The 27,723-nt window shown below is 38.4% G+C and overlaps 2 protein-coding genes across 5 annotated transcripts; both read left to right on the forward strand.

The window, feature by feature from the left end:
* Positions 1–1,453: 1,453 nt before the first annotated feature.
* Positions 1,454–9,653, forward strand: mfsd13al (major facilitator superfamily domain containing 13a-like). The gene is made up of 6 exons (XM_036567382.1): positions 1,454–1,744; positions 3,162–3,881; positions 5,336–5,490; positions 5,691–5,774; positions 7,248–7,388; positions 8,785–9,653. Exons 1-6 carry the CDS (start codon positions 1,589–1,591, stop codon positions 8,924–8,926), a joined length of 1,398 nt encoding a protein of 465 aa, XP_036423275.1. The 5' UTR covers positions 1,454–1,588; the 3' UTR covers positions 8,927–9,653.
* A 793-nt stretch (positions 9,654–10,446) lies between these two features.
* si:ch211-165g14.1 (transcription factor 20) lies at positions 10,447–17,248 on the forward strand. 4 transcript variants are annotated; one of them, XM_036567384.1, is made up of 6 exons: positions 10,447–10,647; positions 11,543–13,359; positions 13,837–13,930; positions 14,243–14,292; positions 14,457–14,531; positions 16,258–17,248. In XM_036567384.1, the coding sequence occupies exons 2-5, from the start codon at positions 11,545–11,547 to the stop codon at positions 14,499–14,501; spliced, it is 2,004 nt and encodes a 667-aa protein (XP_036423277.1). In that variant the 5' UTR covers positions 10,447–10,647; positions 11,543–11,544; the 3' UTR covers positions 14,502–14,531; positions 16,258–17,248. The 4 variants fall into 4 exon arrangements, with proteins under 4 accessions (XP_036423277.1, XP_036423276.1, XP_036423279.1 ...); XM_036567383.1 differs by having other exon boundaries at positions 10,447–10,470; XM_036567386.1 differs by lacking the exon at positions 10,447–10,647 and adding an exon at positions 10,874–11,229.
* Positions 17,249–27,723: the final 10,475 nt, after the last annotated feature.

Raw genomic sequence — 27,723 nt, forward strand, 5'->3', positions numbered from 1 at the left:
ATATGAGTTTAGCAGACTACTTCATCTGTCTTTATGTTTTAACATTACATGCACAGGCTCAAAAAGAAGGTCTGTGTCAATGTTAAGGTCTCAAATGCAAAATTAACATTATACTGATAAAGATATGATGATAATAGTAGATAATTCGTTCACGTCCTTCACTAAGTTCTGTTTGAATACCTTCAATCATCTTATTCATTTGCTTGGAGAAGGTGCCTGAAGCACAACTGACGTTATAAAATGTTCTTCTGTATGTTACGTGTAATTACATGTTTCCAAAACTTACATGGCTTGGCATTAAGGCACATGTCAGACTCCAGTCCTTGTGGGCCACAACACTGCAGACTTCAGCACACTGCCTCATTAAACACACCTGATTCAGCTCATCAGATAATTAGCAAGGCCTTCATGAACTGAATTCAGAGCATCAGATGAGGGTAAATGCTAATCTCCACAGCATTTTGGCCCAGAGTGTCTGCAGTTTGAGATGCCTGCTTTAAGGAAAAAAGAAATTACATGCACGAAAAAATAAGTCGAGTCGAGTCAAGTCAAAGTTTATTTATATAGCGCTTTTTACAACAGGTGTTCTCACAAAGCAGTTTTACAGAAAAACAAAATCCGGGTCCAAGCCTGCAGTGACCAAGTCAGTGGCGACAGTGGCAAGGAAAAACTCCCTAAGAGTAAGAGAAAGAAACCTTGAGAGGAACCAAGACTCAAAAGAGGAACCCATCCTCCTCTGGTTGACTCCGGATAGCAAACAATAACAGCAGAAAATGAGATTAATAAAAGACATGGAAAGAAAGGAAAAGCAGGAGTAGTAATATCTATGATTAAAAAAAATGCGGCAGCATCGTCAGGAGGGTCAGTTCATGCAGGTGAGGTTTGCACAGTGTTGTACAGGAGGAAGCTCCATGGAGGTCAGACTGGTCCGGGAAACAGGCGAGTAGTGGCAGATGAAGCAACAGCATCAGACCGCACGGTGTGGACAGACTGAATACAGTATACAGTGTTAAGAGAGTGAAACAGAGAGAAGCTCTAACAGTGTTAGTATTACAGTGAAGGCGTGAGAGCAGCAGGAAAACAGCACCAACACTCCCAGTCACCGTAGTACTCTATGTCAATGAACCCCCCAAAATCTGCACCCTTTAATTAACAGGAAAAGCTAATTACCAAAAGCTTAGCTAAACAGACTTAAAAACTGAGGCTGTGTCCGAGTCCCAAAGTCACTATTTTAACATAGTAGGTGAAAATAAGGCACTATTTTGATAGACTTTTTCAATATACTAAGTTATAGCTTTGTCATACTGCTTCCACAATCAGAGCTGCCTGGAGAGAATGGGCTTCTATAATCATTGCACAAGTGGAAGTGTGCACTCAATATCGAGGGCACGGTTTTCTGTTTGAGACAGACCCAATTGTGCACTGGTAGGTCACGTGACTGGTTAAACCCGCCTTCTTCCGTACACAATGAAACGAGTTCGTCAAGGTGCAGGGAGCGATCTGTTTATCTAGACTAGCTTTAGATTGTTAGTAGATGTTTTAGACAGTAGGAAATCCTCAGGAAATAGGTTTCTGCTCGCAAAACATCATGAAGCACCTCAGAATCTCAGCACATCCAGCCGCTGTGGCTTACTCCATGACCACGCTCGGGTCCAGCATGATGAACAGCATCTTTAGCTTCTATTACGTGAAACTCTTCTTGAACAAGTACAGAATATCAGAAGCAGCTTTCCACCAGTCTCAGGTGAGCCAACAGCTTCTTTAAGGTGGTACAGGTGTTCAGACCTGCGCTGTGGTCACTGGGGTGCAGCCTGTAATATGTAGAAGAAGCTGAAGTCAACATCTTATTTGCAGAGCTGCTTGTTCGAATGTCCGCGTTCCACCTTAAAGGGTGCAGCAGCTCCATTTAGAGTTCGCTACAGAATGGAACTACTGTCTGATCCACTCAGACCAGCGCAACACACACTAACACACCACCACCACATCAGTGTTACTGCAGTGCTGAGAATGACCCACCAACCAAATAATACCTACTGTATTGTGGTCCTGTGGAGGTCCTGACTATTGAAGAACAGGGTAAAGTATGCAGAGAAACAGATGGACTACAGTCTGTAATTGTAGAACTACAAAGTGCACCTTTATGGTAAGAGGAGCTGATAAAATGGACAATGAGTGTAGAAAAAGGAGATGTACTTCATGAAGTGGCCGGTCGGTGTATGTGCAAAACGTTTGCGGACACTTGCACGTCCAGCTTTTCTTCTGCAATCAAGGGTGTTAAAGGGGAAGTTCACCAATTTGTCAGCATTTCTGTATAATTCAGCTGCAGAGATGTGACTGAAGGGGAATTCCACCAATTTTTGAATTTTGAATCTATTTGAAAATTACTGCACAAATAGATCTTTGAGTCATTGGGTCATTCAGAGTGGTTTGATGTGAAATGGTTCATTCTAGAGAAACTGCCAGGCCAGATTTCTCTTACAGTCGTGGCGATGGTAAAATGGGGCAAATCCAAAACTAGTTTGCCTTATAATGCCCTGCAAGTACCTTATGTCTCCCAGTGTATCAAAAAATGTGACTGCTAAAAGCTAGAGGGCCCCATGAGTCCTAAATGAATGGGAGTGAATAGAGCTAAATGGCAAAAAAACTAAATATTAAACATGTGGGAATTTTGGAAAGTTAAAAGATATTTTCCATTAACAAAACAAAGATTAAAAGAACTTACCAGTATCTTTCTGTTTTTACACAGCAAACAGGTTTCAGGCAGTAGAACTATAAATGGAATTTAGTGCTTAACAATATAACAACAGGATTGGAACATTTTATGCTAAGAAAGTGTGAGAAAATGAGTGCATTTGTCTGTATAAAAGAAATGAACCTTTCACAATATATAATTTTGCACAACAGCTCCACAGGAACCTATTTATTTTGGACTCACTCAGGAGCACTTTCTAGCTTTTGACAAAGCTGGAATATGTTATTAAGTGGCAAATCTCCTCACTAGAAATGTTTGGTTGTTATTACTTAGCAGCGGGTAGTTAGTGGAATGATGCAGGTCTAGGGATAATATGCTGCTATCAGATTTCACAACAAGGGTAAAATGCTTTTGAATCAATTAGACTGTGGGGTTTGAACTGCTTCATAATATCTGTTATGGCCCACAGGTGGTCTACATGATTTGGAACGCACTGAACGACCCGCTGTTTGGTTACCTTCAGGACAACTCGAACATACAATGCTGTTCTTTACGAAGACTGTCCATTCTGTATGGTGCACCGTTCTACAGCTTGGCCTTCCTGCTCACCTGGTTCCCCTGGAGGGACTATGCAACTGAAGACTGGCTGAGTGGTGTCCACCTGGTGGTCACACTGTGTGCCTTTGACGGCATGCTGACCTTCGTGTTGTTGGCTCAGTGTGCCTTATTTGCAGAGATTTCAGAGCACCACCACAACAGAGTGAGGCTGATCAAGTACAACCAGGTGGCGTCTCTGCTGGGTTCCTCCAGCGTGCTCATATGTGGCCTTGTTTCCAACAACATGGAGAACTTTAGCGCCTTTCAGGGCTTCTGCTTTCTGGTGGCCGTGCTGGGCTGCGCCTGCATGGTCTACACTGGCCTGCACAGCGAGGGCCGCTTTGACAGAAAGTGCTCGGATTCAGACTCGCAGCAGCCCGCTCTCTCGCTCTCCTCAGTGATCACCATGACGTGGCAAATTATCTCTAACAGGGACTTCCAGCTGTTTGTGGTGATGAACTTCTTCCAAGTCTTCATGCTGGCCTTCTGCAACAATTTCGCCATGATCTTTGTGGAGCATCTCATACCCGCTGATGTCCTTCCATCGCTGGCCAAGAGCTTTATGTACGGAGCTGGATTCATCTGCCCTCAGGTACCCTCGAAACTGCATCTGAAGGGATTTTTTTCAGTCTAATCTCTAATTTAATCTCTAACATTTGTACTATAAGATTGGTTGTTTATGGTAATCGTTCAGACACATTTCCCAGTACTTGTAGGAAAACTGAAAAACCCATTTATTCACTTAATAGAAGTCAATGGACAGATGCTATAGAGTTGGGAAACTGGACATTCATTTTTGTGCCTGGAACTTCGTATTTACGTTTTTGTTGTTTTTCATTGTTTCACACGACTTAAATCGCTGGTTGACTTTTACATTTTCATGATAAATGGACCGATAGAAATCATCCAAAATGACTTAGAATTAGATCTTGTTCCATTAACTTCTATTAAAATTTTTTAAGGATGCAGAGTTACCTTTTGGGGAGAGAAAATTTTGTTCTGATGGTATATTGGAATACCAAAGAAATTGATGTAAAAGGAAAATTTAATGATAATGGACCAATACAAATTAGCCAAAATAAATAAGAATAAAATCAGTAACATTAATTAATGTTAAGACTTTTTCCCTTGTCCTATAAAGTCAAAATTAACTCAAAAAGCTATTAGAGTCTTAAAGGACTATGTCTATCACAGGACTATCTTTATCAAGACATGTTAACATGACCAACAATACCTGAAACCTATGAGACCTGGTAGCATTATGCCTATTTCATTCCCATCACACTATGGACATTTATACCACAGCACAATCAAAAACAAGAACTGACCCAAACAGGAATCAGTGGAAATTATGGTTCAAATTCTAGTTCTATCCTGCTTGTGAGATGTGAGCTGGTACAGTCACAATAACCACTCTAAAGTGTCTAATTTGTCTATTTAGTTGTCTTTCTAGTGAAGGAGCTTAACTTGTTGGATGATATTAAAACATACACTGTACTGTTCTGTGCTCACACCCTCAGAAAAATATCTACATTTACACAGACTTGTGTGTAGAGTCAGGCAAAGCTTAATTTTTTTTCTCTTAAAAGAGAACTGACACATTTTTTGGATTTCTGTATGGCAAGAACTTTTTTTTCTAAGTGTTACACAAAAAGGTTCCAAGCCTGATATGTTCCGTCTGAATTATGAGGCCATTAAGGAGTCGAAATATGAATTTTGCTATAACCATGCTAATAGTAGACCACCTCTTCTGCGCATTGGAAGTTTCTAATATGGGCATAATGCCAGTTACAAAATTACACACGACTTCTGTGGTGCATTGGTTTCAGCTGCAAGTCTTACCAAAGACAGAGAACAGCCTCCAGTACTATTAGGTCAGGAGCAGGTACAAAAACCATAAAACCAGACCCTTCAATACTGGACCATTGGCCAATGGAATAAACACAGTTCCAGTTTTCTGGTACCAAAGATTCTGGGACTTTGTGCAGTGGAAGAATGCCTTTTAGCATTTTTGTGAAGTATTTCTTTTACACTTGTTTTCTCCAGTTGCTGGTGTTGAGCAGTCAGAATCTGCTTCATGTGTTTGGATACTACCGGCTCATCCTCATGACCTTCTATGTGGAGGCCGCCGCTGCTGCTTTAATGCTGCTGTTGGGTCCAAACTACCACTACTGCTTGGCTCTGTTCATCACAGCGAACATGTAAGTGCTCACAAGAGAAAATCATCTGATGCACCACTCTGTGCCCTCTGGGCATTTCACAGTCACACAAGCTTAAAGTTAAAAAATATCTGATAAGGTTTTGTAATAATTAGTTTAAAACAATGAAAAGGAAAGAACAAGGAATGACGTAATATACATATATAAAATTATTTTTTTTAATCATGTTCACTGTTTATCAGGATTTTGGTCCAGAGTGCTTTCAGTCTCTTCGGTCTTCCACTCGCAGACATCATTGACGCAGACTTAGAAAAGTACAAGCGCAGGTAAAACCACGCCATTTGCCATTTGTGCACTGTACATCACTGTATACTAACTTATACAAATGGTGTGTTTGTGTGTGTGTGTGTGTGTGTGTGTATATATATATATATATATATGTATGTATGTACACACATACATACATACACATATATCTGTATGTATATATATAATGTATATATATATCACTGCTGTCAGAACAAAACCTCGTATATCCATTTTTGTCATGGCAACATTCCACTGACTTACATTAAAAGTAAAGTATGTTTTTTGCTTCTCCTTTAAAGGTATCATTTTGGAGATTAAAAAAACAATTAAAAAACAATTATTAAAATTATTACATTTTACACAGCATGTAATTTTACAAGCTGTGAAATACAAATATAATATTGTCTTTTGAATCACTAGTACTCATTTTCATTCAGATTATTAGTTAGGTTTGTTAAGTATAACTGTGTGTAGCTTTTCTCAGGGCTTGTGTCATTTAGCAAGTAGCCTAATTTATTTACCTATATTATTGCTTTTGTTTGTAAAAATATTGTCTGTAATGCTGTTGATATATTGCCACTTTAAGGTAAATGTTTGATAAGGGAAAGGCATTGAAATGAAAAAGTGTGCCAGGGATTTCATTATGAGCCGTGGCCTGCAGATGCCGTGCATATAAAGGGATGTTTTTTAAATGTATGTGTTCGACACATGAATGGCATTTCTATGAGGAAAACCAGAACTTTTCCACTGCTTAACATACAACAGTCTAAACAGAGAAGGCGCACTGTAACATTTATCTGCTGAACTGTGACCACTTTGCATAGTGGTTCACGTATTAAGTGTGCAGCTCAAACTGAATATGTGAACCACTATGTGAAGTGGTTGCAATTCAGCAGGTAAATGTTACAGTGCACCTTCTGAAAAACACAACTTTTATTTGTCTTTGAGTTTAGGAAAGACGTCAGAGAGCATTTTGGTAGTGTCTATGTTTATTGCAAATTTAAGCCTTAAAGGGATACTCTGGCCAAAATGAAACATGTAACCATTGCTACATCTGTTGTGAATATGCTCACTCACCTTTTACAGGAGTGTTGTGGTAGACTCTAAAGACAGATTTCCTGGTTTAAAGTCTAGGAAAACCTCTTCTGATGATGTATCTTGGAGGTTAAATTAATTATGATTAATTACAACTGTTTCAGTGCAGATTCCTGGAGGCTTGCTGTTTTGATTTGTGGAATCTGAGCTGAATTATTCTTTTAACAATGAAAAATGTTTGATGATATATTTGTGTAATGCAGGATGGGTGTTTTAGTGAGAGAACACTGATGGACAAAAAGACAAAAACATTACAAAATCATAAATTCTGTCAAACCGATGAGGCTCAGGGATTTAATGCTGCACTACAGGACACTACTTAATATAACAAATATCATGCTAAATGCTAATTCTGGTTAAATTTAAAAGCTCTACTGTTTTCTCCCTTCGCTCAGCTCTCCGCTCTCTTCAATGGTTTTTGGGACCAATGCTCTTTTCACCAAACCTGGCCAGTCTTTGGCTCCTATGTTGGTGGTGGCCATTCTGAATCAGTACGGCTATGAAGACATAAAGGATGGAAAAGTTACAGACCCAAGGTAACATTGCTAGCTTTGCCTCTTTTTATGTGTCAGTTGTAGGAATTTCTCATTCTGAGACCACAATATAGTTTATCATAAGAAATTAAAGAATATTTCCTGAATCTGAACACAAAGTGGTTCCTCCAAACTGACGCCACCAGTTGCCATGACACAGTGGCTTCTGGCTCCCTCTGGTGATATAAGAAGGTTATAACATGAATAAGCATGGAAGCTCATAGGTTTCGTATAGCATTATTTCTTTTTTATTACACTGGACTTCATGCAGTATTAGCAACATTAGTATTATGGGCATAAATATAGAAAAAAAGGTTCATATCAAAGATGAGGCCTGTTGCAGGATCTGTATTAACAATCCAGGTGGATATTTCGCAAAGAATAATTTTTCAGTTAGCCAGATAACTTAGGCCAAAAGCTAAAGGGGAATTCCACAGATTTTTCAGAATTTCTGCACAATCAAATCCTTAAGATGTAAATAAAGTCATTTAGAGTGTTTTGATGTAAAATGGTGCATTGTAGGGAAACTAGCCATTTCTTTTTCTTTACAATGGTGGTGATAGAAATCAGGGCTTGCCTGTCTACAACACAAACATAGCAATTTTATTTACTACCCTACACGTGTCTTCTGAGAATTTATCTGTAATGTTGATAATGGTAAGTTAGTGATGAATCTGTAAAAATTAAGTTTTCTTTGAGGACCATTTTGCCTCAAAACACCCTCATTATATCTCCCTGTCATGAAGGGAATTTTAAAAATATGTTTTAGGCCAATACCTAATCTTAAAACTATAATAAAATAATGAATACATAAATAAATACATACAAATAAATTCAAAATCATTCATGTAATAACTTTCTGTGAAGTTGCTTTTAGAGGCACATCAGATATCTGGTTACTGTCATCCCACTGTGAACAATTCTGACTTGTGATGTTTTTCTAGAACGGAGCATTTCATATCAAATCACTCTGAATGACTTTGGTTACATTTTAACCACTGAATTAAGCTCATAGCTTTAGTTCTAAACTAAAGACACAAAATTTAGTGATTTGGTGTCTAAACATGTCTTGGCTGACCAGTACAACACACCCCAACACGCCACCACCATGTCAGTGTCACTGCAGTGCTGAGAATGATCCACCACCCAAATAATACCTGCTCTGTGGTGGTCCTGTGGGGGTCCTGACCACTGAAGAACTGTTACCTGTACGAAAAAAACAATGAAGAACTCCTTTTTAAGGGTGTAAACCGTAGCCTTGCCTTTGGAACGCAACTCCTCCAGACTGTTGCTACAGTTTTGCTTTTATACATTGGCATTGGCCTAGTGGTATTACAAGGTTATGCCATTTTAAAATGTTTTCTCTTTCTCGCTCTCTCTCTCTCTGTATCTATCACAGTGCAGTCAATGCCCTTCATAGCACCATGTTCTACTTGATTTGCATCGTGCCGATGTTTGTGACCACTCTACAGGTTATTGCATGGAGGCCGTTCTCCATCAGGAACAGTCATACAACGGACTCAAAGTATATAGAGGGATGATTTTTAACATTTTTATGTATACCTTTTATTCTTGCAGTCAGAATAGTTGTTTCTAATTGCATACTAGGGGATACCAAGGTATGGAAAGAATAATTGTGTTTTTTATGGGGGTTTTTTTTGGTTGTTCAAATGTATTTTGTAATAGTAATAATGCTGTATAAGCTGTGAATACAGCTAAAAAACTTGTTTTTCTACTCCTAGCTGGTGGCAGATGAAAATGAAAGTATTTCATATATTTGATTATAAATTAAGGTGAGATGGGGGGCTTAAAGAGAACCGAAAGCAACTGAAAATGTGAAACGAAAGCTGTTCGACACTCCATGTTGGATGTGATGTGCTGCTCAGGTCTGTGCTTACCACTTTCCTGCAGCTGGTCTCATAGTAATTAATATATAAAAATGATGATTAACATGTCTGTAAGAATACAGCACTTTTTTTAGATAACCAAATTGTTGTTTACGAAAGCTTGTGTTTTTTTTTTTATACAGATTAAATTCTATTCAAATTATTAATGTATAAGGTGACTTCCTATGTATTTAGCATAGGAATAGTTCCCTTTTTATAATCTTGTGCCTTTTCAACCATCCTGAACTGCATTTCTAATGTTACAATTGCATTTATGGGACCATCTTTAGTTTTTCTACTGGTTGCTAGTTTTTACGTGAACATATTTGGCAGTCCTTGTGTTAGGAAACAATGAGAGGATGTTTCTTGGAGGTCAATTGTAAGATGTGAGATTTATGAATGTTAAGAATAATCTACTGTACAAAAAATAAATGACTAAATGAAAAAAGATATCTCCTTTGTTGTCTCAAACTCTGTGATAATCAGTTATGTGCATATGGAAGTAATAACAGCAGCTTGTGAGAGACTATATATCCACATAATAACACACAATAAAAGCTCCTATTATGCTGTTTATAAATACACTCCATAGCTAGCTACAAAAAAGAAAGAAAGTAAAAATATAGGACAAGGTGTAATATTCATTTTTATTTTTATTATGATAGCACATGTGACAATTGTGTTGTGCATACCCTTGAATTTAAGCTAAAACTGAATCATTAAGGCTAGCAGCTCTCAACCTCTTATTAAGCATAGGAATGGTTTATTTTATTTAACAGAATAAAGTAAGCAGAATATTTCAGAATCTTTGAAACTGAAGCTTTTTTCTTTCTGTCCTTTATATAACACTTTTTGCCTATATTGCACATTATGTATAAAAGGAGCTATATATATATCCACATATCTCCCCCAGGGAAAACAAGCCCCGCCTTCACAATAAGAGTCCATATCAGAATAACCCGTACATAAATGCTGAAGAACTAATAACCCAAAGTAACATGGGAAAAACATTTCTCGAATAAGCTCCAATATACATGTTTTTCAATAATCAATTGTTGCAATAAAACTGGTGACAAATATTACATAATAACGTTGACTTGTAAACTTTTATTTTGGCTAGTTTGGCATTCATCTTTTGCTGCGTCCATCTTGGAAATGTTGTGTTTACTGTGGTGGCGACATTCACGGAGACTAAAGAAGTGCGGTTTCTTTAGTCATGTAAAAAAATAAAAACAAACATAAACCCCAGTTTATTTTATTGATTTATGAAATTTAATCACATTCTTATTTTTTTTAATGACGTCTATGTGTGCCTTCAGTAATATGTTAACGAACTCGGCGTGAATCTGCGGCGCAGCTCGACGTTATTTTTTCTGGTAAGTCGGTAAACGAAGCTAAGCTAAGCTAACGAATTGGTTCCTTTGAACTGGTTCTTTTCAGTTAACACGCGGTACCGGTTGAAACGAGTCGAACTGTAGCATGTAACGTTACTGCGCATCGTTTGTACTAATCGTATCGTTATGAACATAGAGTTCACCTGATTGATCATTGAGGACCCCAGATTCACTAGTTAAATCGTATTGTTTGCGGAGGGAACGAGAACGTGACTTGTGAATCCATGTATCGTTTAATCGGACCTTTGATTCATTTAAACGGGCAGTTTAAATGAATCGGTTGTCTAAATTCAATCGAACTGAACCATCTGCTAGGGAGTAGCATCACTACTGATACAAAAGGCCTTGTTAATTAATGCTAAGGCTAAGTTGCTAACCGGGCTGGCTCCATTCATTATTTTAGCTAGATTTGTTGCTGTTTTATCGAGCTTAGGTGTCAAGTTTTTAGTTACGTGAGGTCACATGAAGATACTCTCGGTAACCACTTTAAATCACGTGTTAGCTAACGTTAAGAACGTCAAGTAGCAGTTTGGCTCTTCGTTTCTGTTTAGTTTTTTGGAGAAGGTAACTAAAGGACATAATTGTTGGAAAACATGAAATATGACAGGAAATATGACTTAGAGAAGCCGGCAGGTGTGACTTTGTTCATGTCCAAAATGAGATTGCAGATTTGATGACTAGATTATGTAAATTTATGGTTAGGTTACTCAACTCAGTTGGGAAGCAACTTGTAAACAGCTTGTTTTTTAGATGTAATCTTTCGTGTTGGGGGGGTAGATCTTCATTCTCTCAAATTTTAACGTGATATTTAGATTCCAGCATTTAGGTGGTGTTATATGTCTTCATTTTGTTACAGTTATATTTTTGTCTTCTCCAGTGATGGACCAGTTAAACCAGTTGAACGTCATGCGTCTTCAAGAGCCCCTTCCCACAGCTCTGGATCTCTCCATGGGTTGCCGACAAATTCCAGTTAAACCAAGCTCTGTGGAGGCCCTGGATCTTGTAAAAGCCTGCCGGAGTGATCTTAACTCAGGTGCCAACAGCAGGACGGTGGGTGTTCCTGGAAACCACATTTCCAAGCCTCCCAAACAAGGTGATGGTTCCCAGTTGGACGCCACATCAAGGTTTGACTATGAATCGATCTATCGTGGCACGCCCTTACACAGCCAAAACTCTTTGCCTTTGCTTGATGGACTGCCCTCTATTGCTCAAGTACTCTGTCCATGCCCACCCATAAGCCCTGAGCCTATAGAAGATGGCATAACTGGTGTTACAATGGATAAAGCGTTTATGCATCCCTCTGGAAATCCGTTTGAGAGGCTGATCACTGTATCACAGAATGCTAAGACTGAAACTGACACACCAATTCGAACCAGGGGAAGCACTAAGGAAAAAAAGAATGCACTGAATGCACAGTCCCAGTACACCAAAGCTGGCTGTGGTGGAAAAAATACAAGTGTTTTGCCGAGGACTAGATCCAAGGGCTTTCTTGTACCTCAGGACAGCGCTTCTCCTACTCCTTCATTACATTCCACTAGCTCTGTGAGCATAATCTCTGAAGATTCAGCGTTAGTAGAGAGACACTTGTTGGTGCACAAACAAACTGCTGTAGAAACTCTGTCATCTGAATGTACTTTCTCTGAAGTGAATTCTCCTTGCTCAGTTGAGTACATTTCTAGCGCCGATAGCGACGTCATCGAGGTGCCTATAACCAGACATGTTAAAAATACCTATCGCACTAATGAACTCGCTTTCCATAACGTTGCAGAAACTTTGGAGTCAAGTGAGGTATCGTCACCCACTGTGGACAGTGATCCAGAAACTGATGCGTTTGTCTCCAAAAACTTTCCGTCTACCTCAGATGCAGAAAATGCAAACATTCTTAAAGCTCCGCAGGATGGAGCACCATCTTCGCCATCACTTAAGGGTGGCCCACCATCTAAAAGAAAGGCACCGTGTAAGAGAAAGAGACGGACCAACCCGCAACCCAAAAAGAAAAGCCCAGGCAGGAAACGAAGAAAGCTTTCATCCTGCAGCAAAGCGGCAGTGGTCAAGAGAAGAAGGAAGAAATCTCAGCCCTCCAAGTCCTCTACCTCCATGTTTCCCTCCAAGGAGCCAGAGATCATGCTGAAATACGCAAACTACAAAGAGGAGAAGAGAGAGGCCAAGGGGGACAACTTTGCCCCCTATATCCGGATGGAATTTTCTGCATGCACTATTGTCAACTTTCAGGATGATGACGGCGATACTAGGGCGAAGAAAAGCCGTCAGTCTTCTGCATCATCCAGTATAGTGCCCACAACCTCTTGCTTACTGCTGGGACGGCTGAGCTCGGACAGTAGGTCTCAGATGGGTCAGCTGTGCTGCTTGTGCGGCAGGACGGCCAATGCCATTGGCTTGGGGGACTTACATGGGCCCTACTGTCGTCAGCCGGACACTTATTGTAGCCCAATAGTGGTGAACCATGACAGTGAGTCTAGAGGCCGGACACTTGATGGACTCATAGACTGTGAGGAGAAAAAGCCTGCTGTTCTGCGCAAGGAACACTGTTTGTCAGATGAGTGGCCTGCTGCCTCTGAAAGGGGCAGTGAACATTGGGTACATGAAGACTGTAGTGTCTGGTGTGCGGGAGTTTTCTTGGTCAAAGCCAAGCTGTACGGACTAGAGGAAGCAGTGAGGCTCGCTCAAGAAGCTGTGAGTCCAAGCCGAATGTTAAATTTAATTAACTTTTTTTTTTTTAACTTTAATAGTAATTTTATTAGATTTGCTTTATTATGCTATGTTGCTAGCAGTGGCCGAACACACATCTATGATCATAATGCACTGTGGAAGAATCAAGCACAAAAAGTACATATCCATGACACTTTTCTTCGAATTAAAAACTCCTTATTGTAGCTGCTGTGGGCAGCTCCTTAAGATGGGGGTATTTTTGTCTTTTGTCCATAGCCATGTCAAGAGTGCCAAAACATCATAAAACCATAACATATATACCATTATGTATTGGCCATTGTGTCCACAGTGTGTTAAAACATCGACTCTGAGATGATGATAACTTCTTCCAGGTCTAATATAAGGCAGACCGTACCATCATCCTGATAGGAGTCTCTTCATAGTTTAGAAAGTGCTTTTAAAGGTAGTGATTTCTCTGTATTGTTTTTGTGATCGTTGCAGGTGTGCTCGTGTTGTAACAGAGCAGGTGCCACGTTGGGATGCTTCTTCAAAGGCTGCCCCAACAAATACCACTTCCCCTGTGCTCTCCAGGATGGTAAGCCTGTGTGTGCCACAAACATGCCTAACATGTACTGACCCTGCAGCTGTTCCAGTTTGGCCACTTTAGGCTTGCACTTTACAATTTAATTGTAAAATTATGTTCATCAGTCTAAATTGGGGGTGGGGGGGGTGGGGAGGGGGGCGGTCTTCTGCATCATCCCCTCTGAAGCTGCATTTCAGTAAAGGCATTATCATTGGTGTCAACCTTTTTTTTGTGAGAACTCTATGCTCCATTTTGGAAGTCTTGCTAGACTTTCCTGTTGAATATATTTTGCTTGTCTGACTGTCTGATTTCTTTTGTCTGTAGAGTGCTCGTTTAACGAGGAAAACTTTACTATAAGATGTCCAAAGCACAAGGTAGTGCCCCAGAACATCATCATTACTTCACTTTCAACACACACAAATACTTCTTTTAGATTTATTCACATAATTTTATTTATGCTAATATGTTTTGACTTAAAACAGCACAGTCTCCATTTATTCTTCACAATATCCTTCAACTGCTTATTGTTTATTCCTAGAATAAATCTCCCAGAACCAGCTTGAGCAGACTGCACAACAGATGACACAGAAGAGGCATTAGACTACCATGGAGGGTATGTGGTTCAGCACTTCTCTTCTTTTAACCTTTACCTCTGACAAAGACAAATGTTGTGTTCTCACCTGTGTGATCTCACTTATTACTCAGAATTTGTGAAAAGTATTTTGTGAAAAGTAAGAAGCCAGGCAAGCATAGACTTTCCATGCAGTTCTAGAAATGTATTAGAGTTAAAAGAACTACCTCTATATGTTGGATGGGTTGTGAAGTCTCTTTCAGGTCTTCACGTTCCTCTTAGAATGTTTTCAGTCTAACAGTCTGAGTGGCCTCTTCAGAATTAGACATTAAAGGGGAATTCCAGCTTAAAACTAGAATTTAATGTTCTTTGTCATGTGATGTATTATTCTGTAGTGCAGAATTTCGTCCCTCGGCCTCATTGGTTTGACAGAATTCACGCTTTTGCATGCATTTTTTGTTTTCGTTCATTAGTGTAGCAGGAAAAAAAGCCCTATTCCAAACAGCCTGCCTGGATGTGTATCCACCTCAAGATACATCAGAAAGGGATTTTCCTAGACTGAAATCTCAGACGGCTCCCTGCTCCCTATGTGGTGCACTATATAAATTTTACATTTTAAAATAATGACTCCAACACAGACACAGTGCATAATATGTCTAACGAAGGGCCATTTGGAATTCAGCCACACATGCACAAATTTTATAAAGGACAAACTACAAACTATTTTGGTGTAGAAGCCACAATTTCATAACGGTGCAATATATATGGAGTTGGGAGCCATTTGGGAATTTGCCCTAGTCTTTTGTAAACAAGGCATGTTTATAACATGTAGCAAAGGTTACATTTTTCATTTTTGTCAGATTAGTATGTCATATGTCTTATACAGATATTGTGTATTGTCATTAACTCTTTTATTATAATTAAGGCCTTTTTGCTTTTGTTTACCTTTGTGTTGTTGGTGTGATCAGGATGCCATCTATGACAGTGACGTCAAGTATTACACATCTTGAGATTCAGATTCAGAAAATTAGACAAAACTCTTAAGTCAAACAGGTTATTTTACATTTGTAACTTATTTCTGTGCAGAGTTGTTTTTGTTTATTAAACACCATTATTTCTCCTTATTTTAGATTTGAGGGAAAAAAATGTCTACATGGCTTGCCTTTTCCTTCAGTATCTTTAGTTTTACATAGGGGAAAAAAAAAATCTATATCCCTCTAATCAAATGATTGAGGAGAACTGATGCTCTAAACACAAGACGGAACTTGACTCCATCAGCTGGATGGCCAGTTGGATAGAGTTACAGGCCTGCTTTTACACTGAAATTTACATGCATGCACATGTCAAAATTTTATGATAGCAACAGCTTTTCAAAACTCTACTAATGCATCACGTGATCATATCAAACAATATCTTTTCAAACAATTGATTTGACTGGATTATTGGACAAGAAAATAAAACAGAAGTTGGTAAAACGTAGTAAAGAATCAGAGAAACTATAGATATGTAGATATAGAAAAACGATGGCAATGACAGCTAGAAAAGAATACAATGATGATGAATAAAAAAACTGCAGATAGGCAGATGTAACATAATGAGAATATAATGTATCAAAAAATGTTGCACAGAGATTATGTTGCAGGCAACTCACAACATGCAACTAGTTGCATAATAGTTTCACAGTCTAAAGCCAGCCTTACATACGGATGTGACAAGTCTTTGGTGGCAGGAGGGAGGTTGTTTACATTTTGTTTTTTTTCTCTGACAGGTGAACTCCACTACACATCCCTGTATCTCCACCTCCTGGTCACATTTGGTTCTGAGTGAGGGTTTACAACATTTGTCTCTTTTTAGTTTTTGACTTATCAAACTGTTTACAGTTGTTTACAAGCAGATGAATGTTTATAGTACCAAACCCTCTTTCACTGTACTGTAGAAGGCCATTGCCTTTCTTATAGTATTTTTTGGCACTGTCTGTGCTGAAGGATTATCATACCATTCCCCTGAAGATCACTGAAAACCATTAATGGATTTGAATGGGCAAGTTTAACCACGGCTGATATCTTTACAGAAGTCCAGCTGTTTTTCAAGGCCAAACGTCTGATCATTTGAGAGCTTGGAATTCACTTCATTTATTTGTTTTTGAAGACAATTTTAAGATTTTTTTGGCACGTTCCATTAAAAAGGTGCTCGGATTTCAGCTTCTTTATGCATTACCTATAGAGCAAACGAGCCGATTCACTTTTTTGAAATTAAGAATTTATGATTTTAAGATTAGCCATACAGTAATGTCTCTTGGAAGAGGCTATTTGAGGCAAGCAGCAGAGCTAAGGGATATGTCTGTTGGACTTTCACTTGTATTTATCCAACTAAGAAGTCCTTTTTTTTTTTTTTAAATTTATATTCCCGTCAAATTGTAATGCTGCACGTGGCAGGTCTTCTCAGAAGGTACCATATGCACTATACTTGAACATATTTGTATGTAATTATGTTTATTTAATGTGTATATGCATATTTATTTGCAGATTTTTGAGCCCGACTGAAAAGAGCGCACATTAGAAATGCAGGGAATTGGCTCTCTTATTTATTGATCTAAATGAGATGTGATGGGTTTGTGTATGTTGCGCTTTAAATCCCGAAGTCTGAATTAATGGCCTGAGATTTGGAGGAACCGCTGTGTGTGTAGGTTGTACAATTTCACCCTATGCCTTGTGATGTCCCTGTGGATCCTGTTCCAATAAACATTTTTACTACCTTTAGCTCTTTGTCCTGCTGGTCTTGGTTTTGCTGGGGTAGTTATCTGTTGTAAACTTACATGGCCTGGTGGTGGTGCTAGAGGAACCCTTTTAAGTTGTTGGTTCATTGTTAAAAGACATGGACTTCGTCATTTAGCAAATGATGTCGAGTTCTCTATCATAACATGAATTTTAGCTGTTGGCTGAAAAAGTGCTATTGGCTCACATTTGCACTGGTCAGTGTTACATAGGTACATAAATGTGCTTGAAATGAAAAAAAAGTATATCTATACTGTAAATGCAGTTTGACACTTTTTTTTGGAGTGTGAAAAGTATTAATTTAGCCAGATTTATCTGAATTTGTAAATATTTTGAAAAGCTGCAAACGTCAGCTCAAAAGATTGGTGCAATCACTTATATTTAGCACTACCTGAACATACAGATTGATCATCAACACATTACTGAAGGGCATTGCTGGCTTTTATTTTGATCCCACATCAATACTTTTTTTAACATGCCCTCATCCACTTCAGCTCACTCAGATGTGCGTCACACCTGCATTATGCAAGTGGCCAGTGGCGGCAGGAAGGGACAGAGAACTGGATTATTCACTGAGGCCGGTAAGCCTCAGTGAGCCGAGTTGTATCAGCAGTCGTGTATAACAGATTGGCTAGTTTGCAGCCTAAAGCCGAGCAAATTAAATGTCATGGTTTTGAAATATTAAGCAATTAAAGTATTTTATTGCTGTGGCTAATAAACAGCTTTGCCTGTTCATTATTTTCAAGTTTGGGAAGGGAATTGCATCAGGTCGTAATGATTTCTGGGCAAGTTCTGCTGCTGAAGTCGACACTTGTGTTTGCTAGATCCCTCGCCCATCTGAGGGCTCATCTAACACCCTTCACTTGAGCCAAAACAGTAATGGGAAATAATTTTATGTTTAATATTAAATTTTAGTATTACCAACAAAAGGTTCTTACTTAGAATGTTTACATGTTTAGTGAAGTGCTTGTTCAAAAAAGCTAATTCATTTAACTGGAGTTCTTATCTAATGTACACTGAAATGGAAACTGAAATTGGCCTCAGAGAGTAGGCCTGTAGGTGGCGCCATGCTTCTGATATTGCAACAGACGCTGGGCCTTATTTCTCCAGTGTCTCAGAGAGGTGCAGCTACTAACATGAAATTAGTTTGTGGCCTCTAGGAAAAAGGAACTGAGGCCTGTCCCATGTCCCAAAAGCCCTGCCTGTCCTCCAAGCGATGTCTTCAATTTGTGGATATAAAGGGCAAGAAACTCAAGGGCTTTAGGTTTCACAATGTTCACTTGGGACAGACTTATGTGATGTGAAGGCTCTGCCTGTGCTATACCTGGCGAATTAACGGCATAGTGTTTTATGTGCTCATTTTCTTATCTGTAGTGTCTTAATTCAAGTTACAAGCATAATGCAGCTCAAAGACAAGTTCAATTAATGAACAAATGCATCTGAATATTTTCTTCGGCGCCATGTTGGATGTAAACAAACCCCTTCACTCTGTTTGGTCCTCACTTGTCTCTTAAGGAATTTTAGGTAAGAGGCTGCTGCTGAGTCTTAATCGATGCAGTCTTCGCCAAAGGCCAAACCATAGGCAGATAGAGGGTACTCATGAGCACCCCACTGAACAGCAGAATAAGAAATGGCACAGCGTACAGCTTTGCTTAGTCACGGTCCTCATGGGCACGCACAAGTGAGGACTAACAGACCGCCATTTGGCATAGGGCTCTGAATGTTTAGCCAATATTGAAATGATTTTCGCAAAAAATCTAATTTACAAACATGTTCCCTTTACTAGATGTAGTAAATAGCCAAAACATGTTTGGTGTCTGAATTTATATACAACCAAAAAGTACAGACAAAAGAACAAATGTAGGTCACACAGCTAAAAACAGTATTAGCGACGAGAATTATGAATTTTGTGTGTACTTTTGTCCATTTTTATGGATTACAATATGTAAACCAGCATCAGAAACCACATTAGCAAGTCTAGGGAAGGTTTGACGTGGTTGGATGCAAATGTATAAAGATTTAGTCATGGAGTACAATGCTAATTGATATACATAGGCATTACCTGTTAGCTGCATTAGCTTCATAGCTCCAGTGCAAAACTAAAGAAGCAAACTTCAGAGACCAAACCTGCCTTTGCTGATGGAATGCATTTGGGGTAAGGAAAAACTTGCATACATTTGAATTGGTGTGCTGCTTTATCAACATTTACATTTATTAGTAATATCTTACATTTATAAAACATTTCAGCTGATATCTCAACAGACACATCTCACACCATAGTGGTTCATCAATCAGGCAAAAAAGAGACTTGTGGATAAGTATGTGTGGTTTGTTAATGGCACATTTCCATGCCTGCTGCTTTCCCTTAAATCCAGTATGGGGGGCATTTCGAGGGTCACTCCGAGCAGTGTTACATTTTACACATAGTGAAGTGTGAGGGAATTTCATTGTCAGCACACATGGCAGATTGGGAGCTGTGCATGTCCAGCCATTCTTCATCATGGTGCACATAGCAGTGAAGCTGCAGTCCAGCACCTGTCTCTGCCCACAGGCATGCCATTACAGATTTAGCTGATATGTGACAGAGTCTTATGTTGCTAGAGCTCCTGGTGATTTATTACAAGCAAGGTCAGAATGCAGTTATACTTAATGGTGGTGCTGCCAACAGACTGCATGTGATAGATCAGGATTTCAGCTGAATGCTTGAAATATGTGGTGGTTTGAACTTGCTAGGCCAGTTTAACTGACACAGTTTAAGCCTAGGCTAGTAATGGAAATTCTCCTTCAGAAATCCTTTTTAGTTCCAGCTCAAGGCTTAGTGAGTGTCTGGAAAAACAGATGAGGGGAAACCTCAGGGCCTTCTAGGCCTTCAGAGAGGGCCTAATGATTTCTGTTCTGATTTCAAGTATTGTGGTAATACTCTTATTTCATAAAGTTTTATATCGAAACAAAAGGGTTAAAGGACTAATGGAAAATAATACAAGGATTTTTTTCCACTGTGGTATCTAGGTAGATGCAGCCAAGCAAGCTCTCCCATTGTTTAGGAGCTGAACTGAAGGCCTAACGTGTCAGATTAACTACTAACAAAATTAGTAAGTGACAGTGGAATCAAATAAATCAGAGTTTGATTTCTAATGAGTGGGACAAATTTTATCACTCTAGGCCTTCTGGAAGTCCAGTTTTAGTATTTTAGGTGTTCATATTAGTCGATGTTATATTAGCTAATGAGCTAAAACTACAGCTAACAGGTACAACACTGGATGCTGATGAGGACTCGTCTTCTTACAGGTGGTCTTTTCTTCTCAGTGGATGATGTGCCAACATTGCCAGACAAATACAGTGCCTTGCAAAAGTATTCAACCCCCTTAAAATTCATCAGATTTATTGGGATAACAAATGGCACGTTGATGCTGTGACATATTTTTAAGACTGACAGTCAAATTGAATTCATTTAAAGTGATATTGGTTTTATGTAAGAAAATATTCAGCAATAAAAATGACTAACTGAAAAATGCTGTTTGCATAAGTATTCAACCCCTGTGCTGTAGAAGCTCCAAGTTTACACAGATGAAAGATATTGCTCTAACGTGGACACAGTTGGCTTACAATGGGGCTCTACCTGCGAATTATTCAGGAAGTTTACCTTTTCTGGATAAAAGCCCCTCTTAATTCAAGTACCATTGAAATGAAATAAGGAAAGCTGTGAAAAGAAAACCAAAGAGCATTCTAAGGAGATTAAAGTTAAAGACATACACAAGATACGAAGAGGCAACAAAATAATATCCAAGTGTTTGGATATCCCAGTGAGCACTGTTGAATCAGTTGTGAGGAAATGGGAGCTGCATCATACCACCCAGGCACTGCCTAGACGAGGCAAAAACAGCAAAAGAGCAAGACGGGGACTTGTGAGGGAAGCCACAGAGAGGCCTACAATCACTTTGAAGGAGTTACAGAGTTCAGTGGCTGAAAGTGGAGCGAAGGTGCACCAGTCAACAATGTCAAGAGCTCTGCATACACGCCTGTAAGTGATGATGGTTAGAAATAAGCCACAGATGAAGAAAAAAAAAAATCAAAGCATGCCTGGAGTTTCCCACAAAGCATTAGCATGACCCAGCTAAAATGTGCAATAAAGTTTTATGGTCAGATGAGACAAAAATGGAGCTTTTTGGCCAAAATTGAAAACGCTATGTGTGGCACAAACCTAATACTGCTCACTGCTCAACAAACACCATCCCAACAGTGAAGTATGGGGGTGGCAGGTTCCTGTTGTGGGGAAGCTTTTCCTCAGTAGAGGCAAAGTGAAGGATGAATAGATGGTGCAAAATCCAAGGATATACTACAAAGCAACCTATGAGTACACAATTACTGGTGCCTCTAGAAATTCTAATGAACAAAATGTACTTGCAGCATGTTCGCATTTATATTTCACTGTTCAGAAACTCCATGACTTGCTGTTTTACTTAGGTATAAATATGAGATGACACATGGGCAAAATGTCCTTAGTCACTCATCAACATGCTCTGATTAAATGACACAGAAGATGGTAGCATTTTGGGGTTTCCAAGTCTCCAAAACTACTTTTGGATGCCGCTTCCATGTCAGCAAACAATCAGGAAAGCCTACAGAAGGAGGCTGTTTCTTTCATCTAACCACAAATGTAAGTGCCTGGAGTTTGCTAAACGCTACTGGAACTTTAACTGAAACCGGGTTCTAGGGTCAGATGTGACAAAAATAGAGCTTTTCTCCTGTTTTCCTTCCAAAGGCCCTGGGAACCTTGTTAGGATACATTGCATAATGGACATGAAGCACTAAGAGATTTCAAATGAGAATGTGTCTGCCTCTGCCAAAATGCTAAAACTGGGTTGTGGTTGGATCTTCCAGCAGGACAAAGATCCAAAACGCATGTCCAATCCACACAAAAATGGATCAGTAAACACAGAATAAAGCTTTTGACATAGCCATCCCAGTTCAAGCAATGCTATCTCCTCTCTTTAGATGAGCTGCAGCTCCTAAGTATATTATTTAAATATATAGACTATAGATTAATACTTGATTGAACCTGCTCTTCCAGCCCTGTCAGTCTCTTTCAGCTTTCTTCTCTCTTTCTTTGCCTCTGTGTAGTAACATGTAATTGTTATTAAATTTGGATAAAGACTCAGAAAACTTCTCCTCATAAGACTTAATAAGAGATCAATCAGTTCAATTTTTTCATTTGAACTGGCAAAAATATTCGCACCTGACTGGCCTTCAGTGGAGCTGCTGCCTCTCTTAAAGACATTTTGTATATTCATCTACAGGTTGAGGAACTGAGGGGCAGAAAATGGTGTTATAGTTCATAATTCTAACAATATGTGACCTTTTCACTGCCATTAGATTACTATATTGCTGTTGTCAGAACTTTGTATCTCCAGTTTTTCAGTTTTTGACATAGTTTAAAAATACCTGTTGTCCTTTACAAGGTTTGTAAATTTCATGATGAATTGACTAAAAGAAATTACCCAAAATGACTCAGAGAAAAGTCTGGGTCCATTGACTAACATTGAAAGTAAAACAGGTTTATTCCTTCTTCTGTAAAGTTATCATTTTGGAGATAGGAGGATTTCTTCCGACAACAGCAATATACAACATTCTAGGGCTGCTAATGCAACTGTTACAAATACTGAAAAGAAATATGAAAGCAAATAATACAAAGAGATGTCAATAATGTTTTTTTTTATCTCTTTTGTATGTACAGATTCTTAAATTCATGCTTAAACTAAAATAGTTGGTCTGTCGGCTAGCTAGCGTTAGTGTAGCCTGTTTTCTTACGTCCCTAAAGCTAGTTAGCTAGGTAATTAGCTAGCAAGCAAATGGGTAAAAACTCAATAGCCAGCTGTATTGACCATAATTTGTCACCAGTTCACATTGTAGGTGAGAATACTGTAACTACTTACTATTACACTCCGTATATGATGTATTTTGATAAAGCCTTGAGTTTTTGCTTTTAAATCCTGTCACAACTTCATACTAGTGGTTGCTGACTGACGGTGCTTGACAGAGTGAGTAAGCCCCAGAGACCCGCCCCCACGTCTGATATGATTGGCTTACAACTTATGAGGTCTGATATGATTGGCTGAGGCCGGCGTTACACCTTTCCTCAATGCCAAACAGTGGAGGATTGCCATCCCTTCTTACGTTATAGTAGGAAGATCTCTGTTAGCTCAGCTGAGGCAGTGCTAATTTTATTTATAAATAAATAAATAAATAAATAAACAAATAGTTATGCCACATTTTATATTTTATGTTTTATTTTTTCCAAAATATGTTAAACTAGAAATGTTCAGAAAAATACATGCTTAGGTTTGTGCTCTGTAGAGGATGTTTTAACTTATTTTCACTTAGAAATTCAACAAAATGTATAATTTTACCTGAGGTGTTCTTTTACACACAACTGTAGGAATGCAGTCTGTACAATGCAAATACAAACTGTAAGCATTATTAAAGACTGTCTCTGGCTCCAGCCTTGCCTCACACATGGAAGGATAATGCTAACAGAGCGCTCTAAGCCTAAGCTACGTCTCACTGGTAGGCTGGCATCAATAGACTCACTGGCTCTGTTGCTGAACTAAACATCAGCCTAACCAAAGAAGGCATCACAATTAGAGTCCTTGTAGAAATGAAGCTAGAAAATAACTGCTGCTCAACAAATCAGAATAAACATATTCGCTGTAGTATCTTCTCATCTGACTCACTAAATTGGGGGTAAGAAAAGTTACAGTGATTTTATCACTCATAAAAGTACACACAGCTTCAAGTGGCTTATCACTTTTATAAATTGGTTGACAACATAAAATATGATAAAATACACAATTTTCAATAAATTATTATTAATAATAATCAAAACAAACTATTATTCCACTGGACTTTAAACATGTTATACACTTTAAATGTCTGTGTTTCTGTTAGATCTGCCTTAGGTTGCATTAAACTGTGGGAAAACAAATGTGAGGCACTGTTAGCTTGATGCTATCACAACCCAGGAAATCACATATATGTGCTACTGGTAATTAGCATTCTTGTTTGGTGGTAATGTGATAAGCAAAAATGTCTCCTAAGGTAAAGGTTTCTGAAATAAACACTGCTATATATCAATATTTTCATTATTATATGAGAATTAAATTTACATCTTGAATGAACATCATAATATAACACTGTTATTCCAAAAACCTTCACTTTATGAATGTTTTTTCTCATCAAATTACCACCATTACAGCAGTGCTAATTTCCATTAGCGCCTCTGTGTGATTTCCAGTCTTATTTACCACAAAGCTAACAGTGTTGTATTTCCCACGCTGTGGCTGAATCTCAAATGGCTCCCTGCTCCCTGCTCCCTACGTAGTGCACTACACAGGAATTAAAACACTGGCTCCTGCACTTCAACAGTGCATAATATGTGTAACAAAGAGTAATTTGAGATTCAGCCATGTGTGCACAATTCCATACTGGACAAACAGTGCACTATTTGGGTTTAGAAGCCAGAATGTCATGACTAATATTGCACATATATAGAAATGACAGAGATATTTGAGATTCTAGCCTTCCAGCCTAGGTTTGATGCTACTTATGGAAGATCTAACTAAAATATGGACATTTGAAGCGTGTACCACATTCAAGTGACATATTCTTTAGTTTTTCACTGCAGTTTTACTGTGAATCATGCAGCAAGTACTTTAAATCAGCCACTAATGTCAGCCCCTCAGTGTAAGCAGAACCAGGTTCCTTCTTCATCAGTACACTCAGTGATCCATGCGAGAAGAAATATAGTTGATTTCGTTCACACTACAAAGATTTTTTGTGATTTAGTGAAGTGTGTATAGTGCTAATTTGTGGGGTTGTCAGCTATAGTCTTGTAGCTCCAGTGCAAAACTTTAGACATATCTTCTCAGCTGGGTGAAGGAAAACTAATTTTTCTGAACTATTGCTTTGATGTTATTTCCTTTTTAATCTAATTCTAAGACAGACACATGCGCTGCTCAGATATTAAAGCACTACGCCATATGAGGCCATACATTACAGTGATTTACTCACACAGCTTCAAATAGCTTATCACTTTTATAAAGCATACATACGGACAGCATAAAATAAGATAAAATACACAAATTCAATACATAATTTAGATATTATTAATAATACTTGAGACAAACCAGCAAGAAATGTCCCATACTTGTATACTGCAGCCTTTTCATGAACTTATCAGTAACAGTAAAATGATTTTTTTTTCTTTTTCTACTTCTTACACACACACACACACACACACACACACACACTATATATATATATATATATATTGCTGCTGTTGGAAGAAAACCTCACATCTCATTTTTTGACACAATTTGAAAATGCCTGTTGCCCCAAAATTGTCCCAAATTACTTGGCAACAAAAAAGTGTATTGAAAGTTGTGTAGGTTTGATGTTGCTGCTTCACTCTTGACATGTTTATTCAGTTAGTTTTATAGTGTCAGCTTGTGTTCTGCTCTTTTTCTCGTAAAATGCTCACCATTGTGTTTACTCTGTAGGCCCGGCGGGGCTGCTATAATTAGGCACCTGTGGGTTATTCGTTTTCTGTTTGTTTACCCAGCCTGATTACATCGCTCTGCTCTGACCGCTCGAGGGGTCAGGGGTCATGACCCTGAGGTCAGTGGTGAACATTTCTTTAGACCTGTCCAAAGCAAATGGCACTATCAGTGCCCTGGGTCACTGCCTCTGAGCTTGTGTCCCTCAAGCTCTGACACAGATAAGTTGACAAAAAATAATGTAATTATAAATAGATCATTACTGTTTACTACTTATCTTTTAATAACTTTTAATTTTTACTAAATACATAGAATTTTGAAAGTTACATTTCAGTTCAGGTTCTCTTAGCATTCATACTGACTTATTTAACATCGAACCAAAAGATGTAAACAGAAGTCAGATGAATAAATGGTCACAGCTGGTTGGAAGATTTTATGACATACAATAACTGCGATAATGTCCACCAAACTTTCTGAATCATGCTGTTCTCTGTTCTATCCAAGCTCGTAGGATTTTTTAATGCCTTGTTTGATCTGTCATGTGATTTTAGAGCAAAAAGCCACAAGACTCCCTGTGTTACTGTGGGTAAAATCCCTGCAATGGCCTTGAGAGCCTTACTGCTTTTATGAAAAGGAGAAACCTCTGCGCTTTAATGCATAATATCATTTTATCATTTATGTGTGTAGCCAGATGTGCATATCAAGTATTTAATAATGACTTCAAGCGGGCCTCATTTTGAAACCCAAACATTCCCCCTATAATTACCAATTCAAAGCTGATGAAGAGATGATAACACACATGCATACGTCAAAACAGCATCAGAAACTCGTCTTTTCCACGAACCAAATCAGTTCTGCAGAGAGGAGATGACAGTTCATTCTGTTTTTGGTCTGTTTAGATGTGCTTGGTCTGTATTACGTTCATACTTCAAACAAATCTGAGACTGTCCTGCTCAGGGGAGCTCGGTCTGCTTACTTGTTGTGTTCTCACTGGTTCTAATAAACCGCATTAACGGAACAAACATGCCAGGGTTCGTTTTAATTGAACCAAACCAGCCAAAGCCAAGTCTGAACGCAACCTAAAGCCTTATGTGTGCCTTTTACTCATATGACTTCTGTTTACATCTTGTGGTTCGATGTTAAATATGTCAGTGTGAACACAAAGTGAATCAGAACTAAAATGCAAAAGTGTTCCATTTTCTGTTTTGGTCCAGACACCTAACTACATTATGAATGCACTGCCTTATAATATTTCAATTTACAATGTGTTGTATGCAAAAGTTTGAACACTCCCTGTGAAATTACATGTTTTCTCAGTGAAAATAAGTGAACACATGCTCTACAGGGAACAAACTTAAAAATGTTTTTTTTTTTTTTGTAAATTTTTATGCACATTTCTGTTTATTTGAGTTTAACATGGAAATACTAAAACATAAAATAAAAATTGTGCGATAACTTTTGCACAGACCACATTTTATGTTTTATATTTTTCCCAATACGTTCAATTCAGAAAATAAACAGAAATAGTACATGAAAATAACAGAAGTATGTTCTCTGAGGATGTTTTAACTTATTTCAGCAAGTGTAGTATGACCAGGGGTGCACACATTTTTGCATACAACTGAAAACATTTTAGAAAACTACAAAATCATGTAATAATATGACATATGACTTACTGTCCAAATGTTTGTGACCACTTGCGTATTAATACTTCTTATTTTATAATAAATAAAAAGTCAAATGGAGTAGATTGAAATATTACAAAAAAAATAAATGTTTATTGAATTTTTTGAGAAAAGACTGATTAAATGATAAATATTCTACTGTAATTATTTTTGAACAGCAATTCTTTAGTCAGTTATCTGCCTCTGATGTGATCACCACTTTTCAAACACAAGATATTCTGCA

This window comes from Colossoma macropomum, unplaced genomic scaffold (genome assembly GCF_904425465.1).
Source record: "Colossoma macropomum unplaced genomic scaffold, Colossoma_macropomum, whole genome shotgun sequence".
Classification (NCBI taxonomy): domain Eukaryota; kingdom Metazoa; phylum Chordata; class Actinopteri; order Characiformes; family Serrasalmidae; genus Colossoma; species Colossoma macropomum.